Source organism: Mus caroli, unplaced genomic scaffold, assembly GCF_978045245.1.
Source record: "Mus caroli unplaced genomic scaffold, Mus_caroli_1 scaffold_1, whole genome shotgun sequence".
NCBI lineage: Eukaryota > Metazoa > Chordata > Mammalia > Rodentia > Muridae > Mus > Mus caroli.
The window spans coordinates 169025607-169041217 of NW_028227256.1; the positions used below are offsets into that span (position 1 = coordinate 169025607).

Consider the following 15611-nt stretch of genomic DNA (forward strand, 5'->3'; position numbering starts at 1 on the left):
TTTAGGTTTCTCAGCTTGTCTATTCCTCAGAGAAGTGTGTCTATGTCCCTTTTCTGTCTCTCTGCCTCACCCTACCCCAACATTCCAACCTAGGGTAGGGGGAGGTCAGTATACACAAAGCCCTCTGTGTAAGGGGTGGTATGTGTCCCCCCACCCCTCCACCCAGCATATACAATGCCCCTTCTGCTCCATGCCCCCTGCCACCCTCCCCACCACCTCTCCATTGCACATGCCAGGCTGCAATTGGTCACTGGCTCAGGACAGCCCCCTCATGCTGGGGATCCAGGGGATTTTAAGCAGGTTCCAGAAAACACGGCTCAGTTCCTTGTCCCCCCGCTCTCTCCACCCCACAGACACTCTGGGCCTTTGCCCCTACCCCAGCTATGGCTCCCGGGGCTCCCTCCTCCAGCCCTAGCCCTATCCTGGCTGCCCTGCTCTTCTCTTCTTTGGGTAAGTGGAGCCACTGAGTCCCAGAAACCTGAGATTTGGTGGTCTCTCAGCAACTTCCCCCATCCTCTCACCCTTCACTGCTAAGAGCCAGCAAGGGAGAACGAGAAGATGATGTCCTGTTTAGGTGTGGGGAAGGAAGGTATAGATCATTCAAGGGAAGCAGGAAAGGTATTTCACGCAGATTCATAGTAAAAGAGATCACAGAGAGCTCCCTGAGCACCCGGGTGGAAACCAGTCAGTGACTCCTCAGATCCACGCTAACAGCCTATCAGGAAGCAAAAAGAGCATGGGAAGAGCAGGATCACACCCTGGGTTCTGGTCCCCTTTCATCCCCTAGTGGCACAAGAAGTACCTAACCTTGATTACCCAGAAGAGACAAGTCAGGGAGTATGAATTAATGAATGAGTTCACTCTCTGTGGTTTCAGCTTCTTAGATGGAATTTCTGTCTGTGGCCTCTCATCTATACTGTGAGTGAACCCTAGAATCTTGTCCCAGTAGAGCCATCTTTTTAAACTGGCCAGCCTTTTCCCCTTACCTTTGGCAGGTGTCGAGTGAGCAAGAGACCATCAAAGCAAGGTTAGTTAAGTAGAGCCTTCCAAAGCGCCTGGCATCCTATTGTAAGCAGTAGGCATGATGGGGTAAGAGCGAGGGTGGGCAGCAGGAGAGAGGAGCAGTTAGAAAGCCCAAGCTTCTTTCCTTGGTCAAGTTCAACTCCTTGGGTTGTAAACCCAAATCTTAGACCGTTCTGCTTTATGTTGGATGTTCTGGATTATATTGTGATGTCCCAAAGCAATGTTGAAAACAGGGAGTTGGAGAAAGCCTTGGTAAAGGAAACAAGGAGCCGGGGAGTCTAGGGAGCAAAAGAGCTCTGTCCCAATCCTAGAGCCACTGAGCAGAGTTGAGAAGAGCAAAGATTGACGATATAATAGGAGGAATAGAAATCCAAACAAATAAATAACCCTCTGTGTTACACTGGGGATTCCCAAGAAGGCTCTCAGTCAGAATTCCCAGGAGGTAAGTAAAAGATATGGCATGCTAAGATGGGAGATTCGGGACAATGAGGGGGGAGTGGGTGTGGTATGAGCCCCCAGCATTGACTAGACAATGGGATTTTGTTTGGTTGCCTCCTCCTAAAGAACAGAAAAGTCTATAATTGTTCCTACTCAGAGCCAGCCCACACACATAGACTGCCTGGGATGACTCTCCATGTGTGGGTGGCTTAGAGGGGTGGCACTGGGCCAAGATGACCAAGAAGAGAGTGAGGATGGATGGTTGGACCACAGAGGTCCACATGCAGAGGCACCTGGGTGCTGGACTCGGGGTCTTTTCTATATCTAGCTTCTCCTTGACAGTGAGTCCTTCCTCCCCTGGATCCCCAATCATGGTAACCTGGGGTACAGCAGGCAGGCTTGACAATTGTGCCCAGCAAGAGGACTTGAGACTTCTCTAGTTTTCCTCTTCTTCCTCCTTCTCCTCCTCCTTCTTCTCTTCTCCTCCCCTTCTCCTCTACCCCTTCCCTCTTCCCCTTCTCCCCTTCTCCCCTTCTCCCCTTCTCTCCGTCTCCTTCTTCCTTCTTCTTCTTCCTCCTCCTCTTCCTCTTTCTCCTCTTCCTCTTTTTCTTGTAAGAATTTGAAGTTACTGTACAGTGGCTAACAGTATGATTTATATCCATGAGTCTACATGGAAAGCTATCTCAGATACATATGTTCTTAATCCAAACCCTAAAAGAAAAATGCAATATATTGTATATACATTATATTTTAAAGTGCTCCACAAAACAAATTTAGCCATTTGTTGTAAGTACCAGTACATCTTGAGTTTATTGCATTTATATTGAGTTTGATACATAGAGAAAATGTAATGGTGGTTCTATCTGGGTGGAAACTTAATGAAAGAAATTGGTTGGTGGAGTGAGTGTCAAAGTTAGCTTTGCCTGCATTAGTTGAATGGTTTATGAGACTGTATGCATGGGATGGTGGAGCATGTTTTTAATCCCAGCATTCAGAAGTCGCAGGTGGATCTCTGCGAGTCCCAGGCCAGCCTGGTCTACATATTGAGTTCCAAGATAGCCAGAGCTACATAGTAAGACCTTGTCTTAAAACAAACAAAGAAACAAACTTGGTATGTCTTGATTTAGTTAAAATATTCAAAACTCTACATCTAATTAATTGCTTAAGAGTTAGATATCAATTGTTGGCAAGTATGGTAATTCCAATATTCAGAAGACAGGGGCAGGAGGGCCATAAATTCTAGGAGAGTTTCGGCTACAATGGAAGACTGTCTCAAAAGAAAGAAGGGAAGGAAGGAAGGGAGGGAGGAAGGAAGGAAGGAAAGAAGGAAAGAAGGAAGGAAGGGAAGAAAAAGAGACTAAAACAGAAAATGAGACTGGATACAGTCCACCTTCTAGAATCCTAAAGAAAATCATGGATTCCATTTCCTCTACACTGCAGACTGCCCATCCAGGTACTGACCAGAGTTGACCCTGCTTAGCTTTAAGAGATATGACAAAGTTGGATATATCCAGTGTGGCATAGCTATGAACTTGAGGGTCAGTTTTTTATGCTGAGACCTTGAGCAGATACAGCATTTACATTTACCAACTGAGTTAGTCCCAGAAAGATGTAGGCCTCCCAACATTTGTTTCTTTGCTAAGACCTTTCCAGTACCTTAGCCCCTGACTGCTGGTTGGCCTCATGTTCTCTATAACTGGCTGGGCCCACCTGTGTGCATCTCATTTCCCTCTGCTTACAGTGCTGTCTCCAGCCCTGGCCATTGTGGTTTACACGGACAGGGAAATCTATGGTGCCGTGGGCTCCCAGGTGACCCTGCACTGCTCCTTCTGGTCCAGTGAATGGGTCTCAGATGACATCTCTTTTACCTGGCGCTACCAGCCTGAAGGGGGCCGAGATGCCATTTCGGTGAGTGCGGGGGCGGGGAGGGGCACAGGAGGGGGATGTCCTGGGGTTAGACAACAGATAGGTACTTCAAACAACGGAAAAGAGAACCTGGGCTACAGAAGGGAAAATGTTTTATGCTCATAAACTCAGCTGTAGGAAGGTAATCTGGGATCCTGAGTCAGGAGCCAAGTCTTGGGAGCTTTTCACACTAGGATTCTTTCACACAATTTCCATCATTCCTTATAGATCTTCCACTATGCCAAGGGACAACCTTACATCGATGAGGTGGGGACCTTCAAAGAGCGCATCCAGTGGGTAGGGGACCCTCGCTGGAAGGATGGCTCCATTGTCATACACAACCTAGACTACAGTGACAACGGCACTTTCACATGTGATGTCAAAAACCCACCGGACATAGTGGGCAAGACCTCTCAGGTCACGCTCTATGTCTTTGAAAAAGGTGTGAGAAGGGACAAGGGACAGGGCTCTGGGAGACACTTCAAAGAGGGTGTCAGGGAGGGCTGACAGACTGTGAAGGGCAAATAGCCTCAACCAACAGGTGGTGCAAGCCTTTAACCCCAGCGCTGGGGAGGCTAAGGAAGGGATTGCTTGGGTCAAATAATGAATTCAAGAGCAGCCTGGGGTATATAGCAAAACTGAAGGATGAGAGAGGCCGGCTTATAAGCAAGGTTGGCTGTAATTTTTTTTTTAAAGATTTATTTATTTATTATATGTAAGTACACTGTAGCTGTCTTCAGACACTCCAGAAGAGGGCGCCAGATCTCGTTACAGATGGTTGTGAGCCACCATGTGGTTGCTGGGATTTGAACTCCTGACCTTCGGAAGAGCAGTCGGGTGCTCTTACCCACTGAGCCATCTCACCAACCAAATAATACTGCAAAGGTGGAAATGACCTTTGTAATCTGAAGTTCAAGGCCGTATTTGGCTACATAGCAAGTTATCCAGACTACTTAAAGACCAACGTGGGCCATGTGACACCCCCCCCCCCAAAAAAAAAAAAAAAGTAAAAACCAAGGATGCCAAGAAGGGAAGGCATCCTGGCTAAAATTTTCACATTTCCAATGATTGGAAATAGGTGTAGTGAGAAGCAACATAGATATAGATATAGGTTTCTGCTTCCAACCCCCTGCGTGCGAACCGCGTATCTCTTCTCCCTCCCCTCCTAGTGCCCACTAGGTATGGGGTGGTGTTGGGAGCTGTGATCGGGGGCATCCTCGGGGTGGTGCTGTTGCTGCTGTTGCTCTTCTACCTGATTCGGTACTGCTGGCTGCGCAGGCAGGCTGCCCTGCAGAGAAGGCTCAGGTAAGGGTCGGAGCCTGACTCCCCACCTTTATCCAGGATCCCCTAGACTGCTTCAGTGATGGGAGGGCCAAAGGAAAGAGAGAAGTTGAGTGTATTGGGTTTCAGGGAGGCCAATCCTGCTGCAACCTCTCTTCCCGCAGTGCCATGGAGAAGGGGAGATTTCACAAATCTTCGAAGGACTCCTCGAAGCGAGGGCGGCAGGTTAGTAGGGCTTGGGACTGGGGAGGAGAACGCTGGGAAGTCCGGGACAGTAGTGAGGGACGAGTGGGCGTAGTCAAGCCCAAGACTGACCTGTACAATCCCCGCAGACGCCAGTGCTGTATGCCATGCTGGACCACAGCCGAAGCACCAAAGCTGCCAGTGAGAAGAAATCAAAAGGGCTGGGGGAGTCTCGCAAGGATAAGAAATAGCGGTTAGCGGGCCGGGCGGGGGGTCGGGGGTCTGCGACGGAGTCCTCCAAAGGCTCTCAGGTGGTGGTCATCGAGATGGAGCTTCGCAAAGATGAGCAGAGCTCGGAGCTCCGGCCTGCAGTCAAGTCCCCCAGTAGAACCAGCCTCAAGAACGCCCTCAAGAACATGATGGGCCTGGACTCGGACAAGTGACCGTCACATCCAGGCCCTGTCAGAGCAGGGGACCTAGGCTCCTCTTTTTCCCAGGTCTAGGTGCTTTCCTCTTGCTCCTCAGCCCTGCCCTGCCCTTACCTCCCAATGAGATGTAAAGTTTCATTCCAACCTTCCTTTCCAAGTCTGTACTCCTCCTTCGCCTTTACCCCTCGGCTTTCCGGGAGCCTAGGGACTAACCCTACTCCTCGCCTGCCCCAAGGGCTGTGTGTTTGGTGCCTGTCCCTCAGACACCGAGAAGAAAGGGACCTTGATAGCCTCTGCCCAACTCCAGGCCACTTGGCCTTCCCATCTCTTCCCCACCCCGCCCCCCAGCTGATCCCCTGACTCCTTCCTGCTCTCCCCTTTCCTACCTTCTGGTGGCCCAGCTCCACACTCTGTCCTCGGGCTCAAATCCACATCGCGCAGAGCAGACTCTCCATCAGGGTTTATTTAGGTTGCTGAGTATTTTTTATTTGCCCATCCATTCTTTCGTTTGTTTACCTGAGCCCACGGCCCCATGACCGAGGACCAATGACGTCATGTGGCTTTTGCAGTTCCCCACTCGTACTAAGTCTTTACTGGAGAGCCAGCCAGGCAAGCAGCGCATGATCGATGCCCTCTGACCACCCCGGAGCACAGTTCTGGGACTCCGAGATTTGGGGAAGGAAAGAAAAAAAATGGATCCTCACAGGTCAGGGGTGCAGTAGGGGGCTTTAAGAAATGTCTTCAAAATAAATAATCAGAACAGAAAAAGCCAACGAGAATGGGAAGGAAAGGAAGTGGTTGCACCCCCGGGCACAGCGGACTGTTAGGACTTTTCTACATTCTGTATATTTCTCCTACCATCTCCAAATGTCCTTAAATGTTTAATAAACACTGACATTTCCAGAAGCTGCTGCCTCTGTTTTGCTTTTTCAGATCCTCATAAGAATCCCTTCCCCTGCTCTCATTCATCCCCAGGCCACATTTCTTCCTCATCAGCTGGTTTTCTTTTTCAGGTTGGATTTTATGGTATTGGCCCATGTGGCATAATAGGGAGAACTCTGAAATAGGCCCGCAGGCACGTTTATGTATTAAACGCTATCCAGTGAGCTTGTACTGGGTCCTAATCTGTGTCGGGCCCTGCTTTTACATGTGTGCAAACACAATAGCTTTCTTTTCCAAGACCTGGATTCTAAAGCATGCCAGCCACTCAGGGCTGTGTCTGCCCCAGAAAGCTTACTTGCCTTTGGTAAGCTTGCTTTGCACTTCATAAATACAGGCAACCATTCTATCCACCCTGCGCAATTCCCAGACCTTCCGTGAGAATCAAGTAAGAGACAGTGTATGGATACCTTTATAAGCTATAAGCTCAGTTGTGCATATTATAACATATGACTAACTTATTAAGGGTCAGGTCCTTAAAAGTGGTCCTTGTCTTGCCTAAGGGGGTATACTTTAGGGGATGGAGAGATGGGTCAGAACTCCCACACGGAGACTCACAACCATCGATAACTTCAGTTTCAGGGGATCTGATGTCCTTTTCTTTTCTTTTTTTTTTTTTCATGTTTACATTTTTCTTTTTTTTTTTTTTTGATTTTGTATGTTGATTTTATTTTTTTTATTACATATTTTCCTCAATTACATTTCCAATGCTATCCCAAAAGTCCCCCATACCGCCCCCCACTTCCCTACCCTCCCATTCCCATTCTTTTGGCCCTGGCATTCCCCTATATTGGGGCATATAAAGTTTGCAAGTCCAATGGGCCTCTCTTTCCAGTGATGGCCGACTAGGCCATCTTTTGATACATATGCAGCTAGAGACAAGAGCTCCGGGGTACTGGTTAGTTCATCATGTTGTTCCAACTATAGGGTTGCAGATCCCTTTAGCTCCTTGGGTACTTTCTCTAGCTTCTCCATTGGGAGCCCTGTGATATATCCAATAGCTGACTGTGAGCATCCACTCCTGTGTTTGCTAGGCCCCTGCATAGTCTCACAAGAGACAGCTATCTTTGGGTCCTTTCAGCAAAATCTTGCTAGTGTATGCAATGGTGTCAGCGTTTAGAAGCTGATTATGGGATGGATCCCTGGATACGGCAGTCTCTAGATGGTCCATCCTTTCATCACTGATGTCCTTTTCTGGCATCTGTGGGCAACAGGCATGCAGGTGGTACACAGACTTATGTGTAGGAGAATCACTCGTACAAATAAAGAGGAGTGCACTTTTATAAACTAGTACAAATCTCATTCCTGCTTACAAATATACACACATAGAACTTGATGTTGAACATGGCAATGTATACCTATAATCTCAGCACTTAAAACGTACAGTCAGGGAGATCAGACGTTCAAGACCAGTTCTAACTAAATAGTAAAAAAAAAAAAAAAAAACAGTTTAAGGCCAGCCAGGTTTACAAGAGACCCTGTTTCAAAAGCAACAACTTCCGTTTGTTCTCTACTTTAGATATATTATTAATACCTGACTAGCTAGTTTGTGGATAACGTCAGTTTAGATATATCCTGGAATCCTTAGATGATTGTGGGGACATGTAACAGCTTCTCCTGGAGGCGGGGGTCGGGGGAGCATTAGATTTCCTGGAGCTGTTATTATTAGTCGTAGTAAGCTGCCTGATGTGGGTGTTGGGACCTGAATGTGGGTTTTCTGCAAGAGCACTAACAAACTGCTGAGCTATCTCTCCAGCTGCTCAAAAGAATCAGGCATAATGTCTGGACGGAAACTAAGATTTTATTTCACATGATATAAGAAATAAAATGTAAAAATGTGTGTGTTGGTACATTACAATAATTCTGGCGTTCAGAAAGCTGGACCAGTAAAGGGATTTCTAGGAGTTCAAGGCTAGTTGGGGTTACAGAACAAGACCTTGTTTAAAACACAAAACAGAATTATAGCCCTCAAGCAGTCACTCTAAACAAACACACATGAGAAGAACTGAGAATGGAGTCAGCAGCAGGTTGTGTTAATACATCACACACACACATATGCACATGCACACACATGCACACACACACACCAATACTTAAATAAGAGGTCATCATGAAAAGTCTGGCAAGTTGCCAGATGACTGCAATTTTATCACTTTTGGGAGAATAAGGTAGGATGATTGCCTTGAATTCAAGGCCAGTCTAGGAGCCAAGAGAGAGGGCACAAGGAACACTTGCTTAAACTCTACAGGGAGAAGACCTGTAAACAACACAGAAAATCTAAAACTCACCCAGGAAATACTTCAGATTTTATCCTCTTCATTGGCAGAAAACATTATAATAAATATTATAAACTAATTCTGCAAGTGAATTGGTAGTGATGGGGAAATTACAATGCATTTTAATAGCTCCCATACCTTCACCTCTATCTACAGCCTCGATTATCTACTTCACTGTCTGATAAAGCCATTTGAACATGTCTGATCTGGTAGAGTATCTGCACTATGTTTCACGGTCTCCTCCCAGCCCACTACAACCATGGCCATCACTCCACTAAAATTGCGTTCCTCAAAGGGCATCAGTGATGTCTATGCTAAGTATGCTTGTAGAATAGCATAGTGTGTGTGTGTGTGGGTGTGTACTATGTTTGTGTGTGGTGCGTATTATTGGCCTAGGGCCTTGTGCATTTGAGCCAAGCACTCTGCCACTGAGCCACAGCACTAGCTCCTGTTGTTCAAACTCAGTGGTCACTTCTGAGTCTTTGCCATCTCTTGGCAGTGTTCAGCATGATCAACCATTTCCTCTCTTTGGTGATGGTTTACCACTTGGCTTCCTTGAGATAGATTCTTCTGCTTTTTGTTGTTTTTTATCAATTTGAGAAATGCATGAATTAACTTTTTTTAAAGATTTATTTATTTATTATATGTAAGTATTATATGTCGCTGTCTTCAGACACCCCAGAAGAGGACATCAGATCTCATTATGGATGGTTGTGAGCCACCATATTGTTGCTGGGATTTAAATTCAGGATCTTCGGAAGAGCAGTCAGTGCTCCTAACTGCTGAGCCATCTCTCCAGCCTATGAATTAACTTTATAGCAGAGATTGCAATATTCTCTTTGGTTTATCCCATACATTGTGGGTTTATTCCCATATTAATGCTAAAATTTCCACAAGGTTACAGTCAATTAGAGATGAATATTTTCTTCCCCCTTAACTTGCTATTTTTGAAGTTTTGCTTTTAGACTTATTTATTTTGTGTGTATGAGGTTTTTTGCCTGCTTGTATGTATATGTACATACAAGTACCTATTGCCCACCTATGCCTTTGAAAGGGGGCATCACATCACCTAAAACTAGAGTTAGAGATCAACATGTGTTCTTACCCATGAACCATCTATCCGGTCTCTTTCCCCAATCTAGATGGAGCTTTGTTTATTCATTAGTGTGTCTGAGACAGGGTCCCACTCTGTGTCCTGGCTTGTCTTGAACTTACATTATAGCCTGGGCTGACTTCAGACTCTTCAGGAGCTAAAACTCAGTCATCAGCATCCTAGGTGAATGCCCTTAACTGCTGCACTATCTCGATGGCCCCAGTGAGACGTTTAAAGGGTGTAGAATAGTTCTTTTGCATTGTCTAGGAAATTGTATTATTGTCTAGCATCCTTACTTTTTTTCTGGACTCATAACTACCAGGATCTTCTACTATGTATAATTGTTTAAAAAAAAAATTACTAAAACAAACCAAGAAACAAAATACCTCCCACAGATTCTTGAAACTTTCCCTAGAGGGCAGTATACCTTTCTGTTGAGAACTTCCCCCACCCCACAACTGTCCCGTACACAGAGACAGGGTTTCTCTGTGTAGCCCTAGCTGTCCTGGAATTCACTCTGTAGATCAGCCTGGCCTTGTGAGAACTCCTTAGAAGTTTAGAAGTTTAAATAAGGCCTGACGCCTGCCTATAAGGTTGGAGAAAGAATCTAGCCAGTGTCTCGAGCCTCCTGTTGGTTCTTTTTCTCTAGCCACATGAACTCTTCTGAGCCCCGTTTACTTCCAACTACTTTTAACTTCAGAGAGCCCAGCCACACACTCCCCAATGCAGCAGAAGAGGCATCTGGATGAGATTGAGACATTGTTAGAAATCTGGGAGTCAGGTAAAGCCAGGTTGGGGTCCTCCCAAGAAGAAAGAAAGAGGGTCTAGATCTTACGTGTCTGCTATGCAGGACCAAATAGGTATTCTGGAGCTCAGTTAAAGAGGGGCCTGCCCCGCCCCTCTGCCTTCTAAATCAGGCTGGACAGCATCCTTGACAATCAACCTTTAGTTTATCCGTGTCATATAAAAACCACAAATTCAGGAGTCAGACCACCTGAGTTCTACCCCTACTTCAACTACTGATTTGCTTTGGTTATTTAGTATCTCAGTGGCTCACTTTCTTCACTTGTAAAACAAGATACCAGGACCATTGCAAGAATGTAATTGAGCTAGAGGACCGTGGTGATACACACCTGCAGTCTCAGCACCTGGGAGGCAAAGGCAAGTGGATCTCTGTGAGTTCAAGGCCAGCCTAGTCTACAGAATGGGTTCCAGGGCTTTTACACAGAAAAACTCTGTCTCAGAAAAAAAAAAAATTAAATGAGTTAATACGTGTGAAAGTGCCTGTAAAGGGGACTGAACCACAGGGGTAGTTTACAAAGTCTCCCTTACCTCTCATGGCCTATCTGTAGCATGAGACTCAAGTATCACCCCAACCTAGGAAATGAAGATCTCAGAGGGCCCTAACTATGAAAACTTCTAAGTCAACAGAATTCAACCCAGCAAAGAATAATCACAGGTAACTTGGTCATTGGTCCATTGCATCCTTAGATTCTGACACAGCCTCCCCCCTTGACGAATGAGGACACTGAGTCATGGAGACATTTGTTAACTTTGCCAATGCACAATAGTCACTGAACTAAGACTAGAACTCAGGACCTAGCACTAAGAGGACACTGAGGATTCATGCACCTATCTGTCACACTGGTTTCTAAGTGTGTGAGCTTTTGGCTACCTTCACCATTTGACTGCTGGCTTCTGGAAATACCAGCAATGACATCATGCTCAGAGACTCAAACTATGTTTCTAAAGGTCAGATTCCCATTCTGTGGACATTTTTACTATACACATCCTTTGTCTTCTGTTAGTCACATCATCCTAGTTATTTCCCAGCATGCTATAGAATTTTCCTAGAAAGGAATTTTTACTGCTTTGCAATAAATCAGTACCATTTGCTTACATAAGCCACCGTTTTCCTCCTGTCTTTGAGAATACACATTCAATGCTGTCCAGATATGGCTCTTTGACTGTATTTCCTAAGACCCCCAAACAAAGCATCTTTACTTTTACAGTCTCAGTTATCGAGAACTGATCGACAGTCTTCATGATAAATGGACTCTAAAGGAAGCTCGAAGCCTGAGGGGGGAACACGGGCTGCCAGAACTCTCATAAGCCATGGCTTCTAGGGGGCAATGTCAAGGGAGGAAATGAGCTCTTGCTTTGTGACCAGTATAACTTTCTGCCTCTCTATGGACCACGAGTCCCTTGCCTTTTTAGATCAAGAGTCAGACCTGCCACTTAACCAAAAAGATCACCAGTGATACCTAACAATATAGAAAGCAAAACTCCTCACCCTCAAACTCTCAATTTCCAGAAAACCACAGACAACAGGGACTACATTTAGATTGTTTATGAAAAACAAAGCTGACAGCAGCTAATTAGAATGAATCCAGTGAGGACTGATTTGAAGACGTTGAACATGTGTCAGGGACAAGGAAGCCACCAGGAGCCACTATTTCTGCCAACAGTATCAGAAATAAGGAAATGTAGTTGGCATTTTGAAAGAAAAAGCATATACATCCCTTCATCCCCTGCTGTTTTTTAAAAAGGTGTATCTACTTATTTTATGTATATGAGTACACTGTAGCTGTCTTCAGACACACTAGAAGAGAGCTTCAGACCCCATTACAGATGGTTGTGAGCCACCATGTGGTAGCTGGGAATTGAACTCAGGACCCCTGGAAGAGCAGTCAGTGCTCTTAACCGCTGAGAGCCATCTCTCTAGTCCCATCCTCTGCTGTTTTCTCTACAGGCATTTGAAATCAAATTTCTCATTCTAGCTCCACATCTGCTTGCTACTTGTAGCTGGTCTTTGCTACTTTGTGGATTCTTCTTTCTTCCACCCTGCACCCATTTTTTCCCCCACCATTTCAATCTCTGAATACTAGATAAGGGAGGAAAAAAAAGGATAGAGGAAAAAGGAAAGAGTTCCCTGAATAAAGAAAGTCAGGGGCAGAAAGTGGGTGATTTTATCATTAGACTACTTCCTGCTGATTAGAGGAGTCGAGTTCCTTGGGGCAAGTTTAATATTTGACATCAGGATGTCTAATTCAGGATATCTAATTATTTCTTCTTCTTTCTTCTTCTTCTTCTTCTTCTTCTTCTTCTTCTTCTTCTTCTTCTTCTTCTTCTTCTTCTTCTTCCTCTTCCTCTTCCTCTTCCTCTTCCCCTCCTCCTCCTCTTCCTCTTCCTTCTCCTCTTAATTCTCCTCCTCCCCCTCCTTCTCCTCTTCCTTCTCCTCCTCTTCTTCGCACATGACTACTTAACAAACTGTGACCAACAATGAACAACCAACAACCCACTGTGCCCCTAGCCTTTATACACCCTCTGAAAAGTCCCCAGAATTCCAAATGTCACACAACTATTTGCAGCTGGCAAAATCATACACCCACCAAAGCACAAGGCAAACCATAGTCAGCTGCTGGGGACAGTCTGAAGCAGCCCCAAATCCCACACCTGGGATTAAAACAAAAACATATTCTTATAATATTTCTGTGGGTTGTTTTTTTTTTTGTTTTTGTTTTTGTTTTTTTGTAAGAACCCAAAATTCCCGAATTCTCACTATAAGGAAAACTCAGCAAGGAGATGCTAAGGCTGGAAGGACAGACAGCTCCTAGAAGGATATCAGGCAGAGATTCCTGAAGAGGAAGCCAGGAAGTGAAAGGAGCAAGCTGAACACTGAGGCAAGATCAGTGCAATCCTATCCATGAAATATCATGAAGTCTCTGAGAGCAGGCTCAGAAGACTGACCAGAGAGAAAAGCTTCTCTAACTGCCTGAATCCCACCCCACCCCCACCCCCTCCATTCTTAGCCCCACCCCCACCCCTGGGCCTAGATCTCTCCTTGTCTGGGCCTTGGGAAGGTATATCCCAGGCTCATAAGATCTCAGGACTCTTCCGCTTTGTCAGGACTGCAACCCCAGCTGTTACCCCTGCAGAGCTGAGAAAGTGCCAGGAGAGAAGTCTGGAGTAGGGACATGGTAAGTGATGTGGTAAAGAAATGGAGAGTCAAAAAATACCACACAGAAAAGGCAAACTCCACTTTCTAGCTGACAGAGCCTAACTCGATGGAGCTCGACCCAGTGACATGCAATTCCTTAGACAATTAGAGAGCAACCCCTAGTGGCTTCTGGTGCCTCACCCCAAGTAGCATGTGTCAAAGTAAATGTTCTAAGATTTACTACCTCAGGATTGTGAGCTGTCCTCGGAATTCTATTCAAATCTGACCCTGCACAAATGGCCCAGGAGGCAAGGCTGAGTAATTTCTAACTGCTATTGAAGGATCCCATTACCTTTCAGGAGTCTCTCTGTCTCTCTCTGTCGCTCTCTCTCTCTGTCTCTGTCTCTCTGTCTCTCTCTCTTTGTGTGTGTGTGTGTATGTGTGTGCACGTGCGTGCTTGGGCACACACTTGAGAGTGCTCACAGAGGCCATGAGAGGCCATCAGAGTTGGAGTTATAGGCAGTTGTGAGCTGCCCCAGGTAGAAACTAGGAGCCAAGCTTGGGTCCTCTGCTTACAGGGCCATCTCTCCAGCCCCATCTACTCAAGTGTCTATTCTTTATTAAACTTTTATATTAGTTCTAGACTGGTAAATTCTTAAACTCCCAAGCCTTGGTCTAGTACCTACTAGAAACATGTTTGATCATCTTCTTGGATGAAGTAAGAAATGTGGACATGTCTTGGCACAGGAATCCTAGAACCTCTGATTCTGAGTGACAGGTGTGATAGGAATATCTTTCTATATTCCTAAACCCTTTAACAAGGTCTCCCTATGTGGCCCAAGGTGACTTCGAATTCAAATTCACTGTGTAGCTGCAGGCTAGTCTTCATCTCAAAGCAATCCACCTGCCTCAGCCTCCTGAGTGCTGGGATTACAAGCACGTACCACCTCAGCTCAAAAGCCTGATTTAACCATACCAGAGTGACTTGACTGCCGGGAAGCTGACTTTGTGATTTGAGAATTAGCGCTTTTAGCCCAACTCTGGTCTCCAGGAAGGGGAAAGGGCATGGAGATTGATTTAATCACCAATAGCCAATTGTGCTTATGTAACGATGATTCTATAAAAGCTCTAAACCTGGGGTTCAAGGTTCAGAGGGCTTTCAGATTGATGAACGTCTGTGTGCCAGGAACATGCCCAAAGGTGGCACGCAAGGTTCTGGTCACCTCGTGCCTTGCTCTGTTTACTTCTTGCATTTTTGTAGCTGTTTCTTAGGAGGCGGGTAGAGGAGTCTCCCTGTTTCTCTTCACCTCTCATTATGTCGCTATCTAGGCCAGGCTGCCTGTTCCTCATCCTCACACAAGTGCCCATGACCAGAGTGGGTTCTGAGCGGTATCCTTTAGAAGAAAATGGCGATAATCATAAAGAATTTTCCCCAGTTCAATGAGCCATTCCAGTACATCACTGAATGGGAGGAAATTCTCTCACTAGCAGCTCATTAGCTAGGGGTGCAAGTCACAGGCGTCATAAATTCTGGATACCTGGTGTCAATACTATAGGATAGATGTCCTGAGAGTGGGAGAATCACTTGATGTGAGAGGACTCACCCATTTGTTGTCATAAGTAATGTGAATACAACTTTTTTTTTTTCTTTAAAACTTTTTGGGGTGTGGACGTGGATACAGAGTTTTGTGTAGCTCAGGCTGGCATCAAACTACATGTGTTGCCAAGGATTGTCACATGATTTATTTCGTGTGCCTGGTTCTTTAAAGGATCCCCAGTTGCTAGTCAAATGGCCCTTTGGGAATGCTTAATCCTTAGAACTGTTTGACCCTGTGACCTTCAGTTGCCTCTTAGACTTCTGGGAAGAGTAGGGTCCAGCGGGCAGAAGAATAAGATTGATGGAGGATGAGAATAGGGTTAGAGAAGACGTGCAGGAAGAAAGAAGGCTGAGTGGGGCCAGAGAGGAGAAGACAAAGCAGAAAAATGCAGCAGAGTCAAAATAGACCATTGAGGCAGAAAAGATATTGTTAGGAGACAGCAAGGAGAAGAACCCACAAAGTGTGGGAAAAAAAAAATAAGAAAAGCTACAAAGGATGACCTTGAAC

At 45.6% G+C, this 15611-nt stretch overlaps 1 protein-coding gene across 1 annotated transcript; it reads left to right on the forward strand.

Moving 5' to 3' along the window:
- The first annotated feature begins 338 nt into the window (after positions 1-338).
- Mpz (myelin protein zero) lies at positions 339-6066 on the forward strand. The gene is made up of 6 exons (XM_021170958.2): positions 339-450; positions 3203-3369; positions 3595-3808; positions 4536-4671; positions 4812-4872; positions 4980-6066. The coding sequence occupies exons 1-6, from the start codon at positions 384-386 to the stop codon at positions 5079-5081; spliced, it is 747 nt and encodes a 248-aa protein (XP_021026617.1). The 5' UTR covers positions 339-383; the 3' UTR covers positions 5082-6066.
- Positions 6067-15611: the final 9545 nt, after the last annotated feature.